Source organism: Crocodylus porosus, unplaced genomic scaffold, assembly GCF_001723895.1.
Source record: "Crocodylus porosus isolate Cpor-Errol unplaced genomic scaffold, CroPor_comp1, whole genome shotgun sequence".
In the NCBI taxonomy this organism is placed as follows: domain Eukaryota; kingdom Metazoa; phylum Chordata; order Crocodylia; family Crocodylidae; genus Crocodylus; species Crocodylus porosus.
Genome location: NW_017728914.1, coordinates 37,390,684 through 37,396,287, shown reverse-complemented (window position 1 = coordinate 37,396,287; position 5,604 = coordinate 37,390,684). Strand labels below are relative to the sequence as shown.

Here is a 5,604-nt window from a genome sequence, read left to right as displayed (position 1 = left end):
GCCAGGAGTGACCAGGAATAACGGTCACAAGCTGGCAGAGGGGAGATTTAGGCTAGATATCAGGAGGCGACTTTACGGTCAGGGCGGCTAGGATCTGGAACCAACTTCCAAGAGAAGTGGTGCTGGCCCCTACCCTGGGGGTCTTTAAGAGGAGGTTAGATAAACACCTTGCTGGGGTCATTTGACTTCAGTAATCTGTCCTGCCATGGCAGGGGGTCGGACTAGATGATCTACTCAGGTCCCTTCCGACCCTAAAAACTATGAAACTATAAACAAGATTTATTTATATGCTTATCCACCTATTTGCTCAGTGAGGGGAGTTTTTCAGCACATAGGATCATTTTGAGCTTCTGCATTTAAGGCCTAGTAGCACTGCTGTTCCTTCCTCCAGTGGCCAGGCAGCATGCCCGGTGGGTGGTCCCTGTGGTATACAGCAAGCACCGGGGTGGGAGTCCCTACCTAACCTCCACAAACAACCAGGGCACCCGCTGCAGCGCGGCCTCTCCCAGCACCCGGGTCTGGCCGGGGGATCCGGACGCTTCCCCCGTGCAGCCTGCGCGGCTCCTCCTGGTCAGATGCTCGCAAGGAGCCGGACAAGGGTCTTCGGGTAGGTGTGAAATCTTTTATGAGTGCAATTAAATAGTTAGAAAAGTTCTTGGCAAGCTTCCGGGCACAAGCGCCCTTCTCAGGGCACGAGGGGAAGGAGCTTTTATTTCCCTGGGTTCTGTCCGCCGGCCGGAGCACCCCAGCTACTTGCGAGGCCCTGTGCGGGGCAGAACCGGAAGTTGCCGCGCACCTGCCGCCATTTGCCCCGGAACTGGGTGGTGAGCGACCCGGACGCGGGCGGGTGGGTGGGCGGCGCCCCGGAAGCGGTGCGGGTGACCCGGAAGCGATGCCCGCCGCCATGGCGCTGTCCCCGTACGTGTTGGCGATGCAGGAGCTGTTCCGCGCCAACACGCGTAGCCGCGAGTTCCCGGCGCACGGCGCCAAGGTGCACTCGGTGGCCTGGAGCTGCTGTGGCCGTCGCCTCGCGTCCGGCTCCTTCGACAAGACGGCCAGCGTCTTCGTGCTGGAGAAGGACCGGCTGGTGCGGGGTGCAAGGGGCGCGGTAGGGGATGCAGGCCCGGGTGGGGGGTGTGCAAACCCCCGGCGGTCCAATGCGGGGTGCAATGCGTCATGGGGCTGTTGGAGAGGGGGGTGTTGGGGTGGGGTGTGGATTGGGGGATGGGGTTGTTGGGGTGGTGGTGGGGAAAAGGTGGTGTCCAGTGGGGGCGGATCCTGGTGTAGGGATTGTGGGGGTGTCCCTCCCCGTGCCTGAGGCCTGGCTCGGGTGCTTGCAGGTGCTGGGTCTCCCCCCCAAGCCCTCCTGCCTGTGGTGGGGTCCTGTGCCCCCCCTGGCAGCGGTGGGTGGTGGCTAGGCCCCCCCACGCCAGGTTGGCAGAAGGGATCCAGGTGGGCTGCGGGATTGGCTGCACTGAGCTGCAGGGAGGCAGCCCCGGTGGGTCATACAGCGGGGCTGGGGTACCACTGAGGAGGCTGCCTGCTCCTGGTGTGTGGCTCTTGCTGGGCTAAGTCTGGCTAGTGAGCCGGTGGCCCAGGCAGGTGTTACACTGGGGAAGAGGGAGATGCAGGGTTCTTTCCTTGGTTATAAAAGGCTGCCAGTGTGGTTCGGGACAAGGCCTTCTGCCTCCGTTCCCCTTTGCACACTGGTTACCTTTGTCCTCCAGTCCCGTTCGCACTTGGGTGCCAGATCTGCTAGGACAGAGTCCTTTTTAAGCATCCCTCCATCTTCAGTGATTTCTGAGGGTCTTTGACAAGCTCAGGCTTCTGCTCTGGGATGTCTTGGCTAGATGCTGGTGGTTCATGTTTGAGAAGTTTGTTGGCAGTCGTTACATATGGCCAAGTGCCAGCATCATGCCACGGTGAAGGAGCCTCTTGAAGGAGCGTGGCTAACTTGGAGGTGTGGGCCTGGCTGATGCCTGGCATGATCACCTTCCTCTAGGTGAAGGAGAACAATTACCGTGGCCATGGGGACAGTGTGGATCAGCTGTGCTGGCACCCGAGCAACCCGGACCTCTTTGTCACCGCGTCAGGAGACAAGACCATCCGTATTTGGGATGTCCGCACCACCAAGTGCATTGCCACGGTGAACACCAAAGGTGGGGAGCGGTCAGAGCACACCTCTGTGGGGCCCCTCAGTGGATGTTGCACCCAGTGTGAAACCAGAATGCTCTGCAGGATGTTGCTCCAGGATCTGCATCCCTTGGGCTTACCTGAGCCAGAGGGTGGCCAAATGCAGTGCTCCAGGGCTTCTCTCCTCTCCTTGTGTTTATCTATACCCGGTGCTGGTCTTCCACTGGGCTGGGCTGGCTGACTAGGCCAGGTTGAGCTGCATGGGCAATAGTCACACGGCAGAATGTTTAGTGTTGTTGCTACCGTCATGTGCCTGTAGGAATTGGGGATCCAGGTTGTGGGAGATGAGTCTCCATCACCTGCTCATGTTTCTGATGCAGCTTTTTTTTCGTGCCTCAAGCATATACAGAGGGTATCCTTGTGCAGATTTCTGAGCCCTGGAAAAATGTTGCATATGCATTTTTTTTCTTGCAAATATCATGAAGCTGTAAGCAACATATCAACATCAATTACCGGGCAGCACTAAGCAGCAGTAGTGTGTTTGCAGTGTAAACTTGGCCTTGGCCACACGAGAGCAATTCGGAGTTGGTAGGGCAGGCATGAGTCTGGGGCCAGCTGTGGTCCCTGCGCTGCCCTAGCTCCTGGTTGGATTTGCCACACTCTCCTCCCTTCCAGGGGAGAACATCAACATCTGCTGGAGCCCCGATGGCCAGACCATAGCAGTGGGGAACAAGGATGACGTAGTCACCTTCATCGATGCCAAGACCCACCGCTCCAAGGCTGAGGAGCAGTTCAAGTTTGAGGTGAATGAGATCTCTTGGAACAATGACAACAACATGTTCTTCCTGACCAATGGCAATGGCTGCATCAACATCCTCAGGTATGGCCCTGGCACAGCATCCACCTTCCCCTGAGCCTGCGTGTCCAGTGTGGTCTCAGGTAGATTCTCTAGTGCTCCTCAGCAGGAGTCATCGGGGTCACTGTCCTTGCATGTTTCCCTCCCCTGCGGCTGTGGCATCCTCATTGAGCAAGGGAGCCTGGTTCCTTGTGGTCTTGACCCCCAGCTGCTCGAGGCTATGTGGCCTCACTGTGCTGACCAGGGTGCCCCTCTTCAGGCAGCACTTGCTGGCCAGTGCCCTGGAGTTTGGGCCCTGCTCACTGAAGCTGTGTCTTCCTTATCTGTGCACAGCTACCCAGAGCTGAAGCCCATCCAGTCCATCAATGCCCATCCTTCTAACTGTATCTGCATCAAATTTGACCCCATGGGGAAGTACTTTGCCACAGGAAGCGCGGATGCTCTCGTCAGCCTGTGGGATGTGGATGAGCTGGTGTGCGTGAGGTGCTTTTCCAGGTAGGTGCCCAGGCCCCGTGCCTGCTCTCTGCCCTCCCAGTATAGAAGTGGGAGAGCCCTCCCCCCCATCTCATCCCCCTCCCCTGCAGGCTGGACTGGCCCGTGAGAACGCTGAGCTTCAGCCATGATGGGAAGATGCTGGCATCTGCCTCTGAGGATCACTTCATTGACATAGCGGAAGTGGAGACAGGTGAGTGTTCTTGCTCCCTTGGCCCTCCGAGGTGGCTGGCTCTGGTCACAGCTTAGGGCAGTGGTTCTCAGCTTTTTAGATTCAAGGCCCTGCTTGGAAAATGCCAGCTCTGAGCTTTTTGACCATAGACAAAACAAGAGAGTAATTCTCTTGGTGCAAAGACTAGAGCAGGGCAGAATGGTTTTGATGCTGGCTCCTGTTTGAAATCTCTGGGTTTATCTTGGGAATCGGGTGTGCATATCTAGCAGTGCTAACATGGCATGGCACCCATAAAAAGGATCTCAAGGCACCCCAGATTGCTGTGCCACCCTAGTTGAGAGTCATTGGCTTCAGAGACTGGGGGTAGGAGGGAGGGGGTTGGCAGGGCTGGGGGCTGGGATTGCAGGAGACAGGTAAGAGCCCAGGAGGGGTGGGACTATAGGAGCTGGGTCTGTGCATGCCTGTCTCTTTCCGTACATGTCATGGCTTATGAGAGTGCATAGGTGCACTGTTCCCTGCGCTGGCAGGAGTGTGGGTAGGTATGGGGGTGCATCTTGGGGTCTGTCCAGGGGTGCTGTTGCCCTGTGCAGGGTTCTCTGGCTTGGCTCCCCTCACTCTGCCCTCTGTCGCCCAGGGGAGAAGCTGTGGGAGGTGCAATGTGAGTCACCCACCTTCACTGTGGCCTGGCACCCCAAGCGCCCGCTGCTGGCCTTCGCGTGTGATGACAAGGACGGCAAGTACGACAGCAGCCGGGAGGCTGGCACCGTGAAGCTCTTCGGGCTCCCCAACGACTCGTAGCAGCGCCCACGGACTGGGCACCAGGGCAGGGCGCAAGGCCCCCAGTAGCCCTGCTCCCTACCTGCAACATTTCGTCTGCCTTGCCAGCTGGGATAGGTGGGCTGCTGGCAGTGTGGGGCTCCCTCTTTGGCTGTCTACAAAGACCCCCAGAGCAGGGCCTGCAAAGAGCAGCTCCTGTGCTTGCAGGAGTGTGGAAAAGATATCCTGCTCTAGTGTCAGACTATGCAGGGCAGCCTCCCAGGGGAAAAGGATCGGGGCCCCTGGGTCAGCCCTGCAGGACTGGGTGGGCAACAGTCCCTGCTAGAACAGTTTGCTGATAGCACAGCTGCCCCTTCCCCCCTGCCACAGTGCTGTGGTCAGGGGTGCCTTGAATGCAGCAAGTTCTTTGCAGCGTTGGAGAAGCGTTGCTCTTGTAGAAGTGGCTGTGTGAAGCTGTCCCCCGCCCAGGGTGGTGTTCTCCCTCCTGTCTTTGCTGGGCTGTCCAGCGTCAGGGCGGGAGTATTTTTGTATGGGTTTTTGTAATTTTTGATAAATGCACTCCAATAAAGGGAGTACAGCGCCAGCTGGCCAGGGGCTTGTTGTGCAGGGGGCCCAGGGTGTCCTGCCACAGCATTGCAGGGGGGGGCAGTGCATGCCCAGCCACGGAGCCTGCAAGGGCCTGGTGGCTTGTAACCAGCCCGAAGTCTCCCTTGGTGGCCTGGGGTCCTGGCCCCTGCCCCAGAGTGCAGGCCCAGGGCAGGCTGGGCTTGGCCCTGGCACCAGGATCCCAGGCTGGGTGGTGCTGTGGGGGGCAGTTCTCCTCTCGTCACCTGCGCCTGGAGGGCACTTGAGGCTTAAGCCCTCCTGTGGGCCACCTCTTGGCTTCCCCGGAGTGGGGGGAGGGGGCGGCGTGCACAGGTCCCCGGGCTCGTGGCGTCATCTCCCAGCTGGGCCCAGGCTGCTCCGGGAAGGCGCCTAGGCTTCCCCCGTGGGAGCCGGCCGCAGCCGCCTGCCCCGGGCATCTGCCAGCCCAGCGGCTCCCTCCGCGTGGCCGTTGCGGGGTGCAGGGGCGGAGGCCCCTGAGCCCACCACCCCAAAGCTGGGGCGGGGGAGAGGGGCTCCAGGAACTGCTGCCGCGGCTGTGCCCCGGCGTGGCGGCCCGAGCCCCCGCGGG

At 59.7% G+C, this 5,604-nt stretch overlaps 1 protein-coding gene across 1 annotated transcript; it reads left to right on the top strand.

The window, feature by feature from the left end:
- Positions 1-790: 790 nt before the first annotated feature.
- THOC3 (THO complex 3) lies at positions 791-5,013 on the top strand. The gene is made up of 6 exons (XM_019535313.1): positions 791-1,087; positions 2,003-2,159; positions 2,809-3,013; positions 3,323-3,484; positions 3,574-3,674; positions 4,288-5,013. The coding sequence occupies exons 1-6, from the start codon at positions 893-895 to the stop codon at positions 4,449-4,451; spliced, it is 984 nt and encodes a 327-aa protein (XP_019390858.1). The 5' UTR covers positions 791-892; the 3' UTR covers positions 4,452-5,013.
- Positions 5,014-5,604: the final 591 nt, after the last annotated feature.

What these genes read in the sequence shown, in the direction of transcription:
- THOC3 (XM_019535313.1), top strand. Translation starts at nt 893, where the DNA reads ATGCCCGCCGCCATGGCGCTGTCCCCGTACGTGTTGGCGATGCAGGAG. An exon ending in TGCCACGGTGAACACCAAAG is followed by an intron (nt 2,160 to 2,808) that starts GTGGGGAGCGGT and finishes CCTCCCTTCCAG; the next exon opens with GGGAGAACATCAACATCTGC. An exon ending in CATAGCGGAAGTGGAGACAG is followed by an intron (nt 3,675 to 4,287) that starts GTGAGTGTTCTT and finishes TCTGTCGCCCAG; the next exon opens with GGGAGAAGCTGTGGGAGGTG.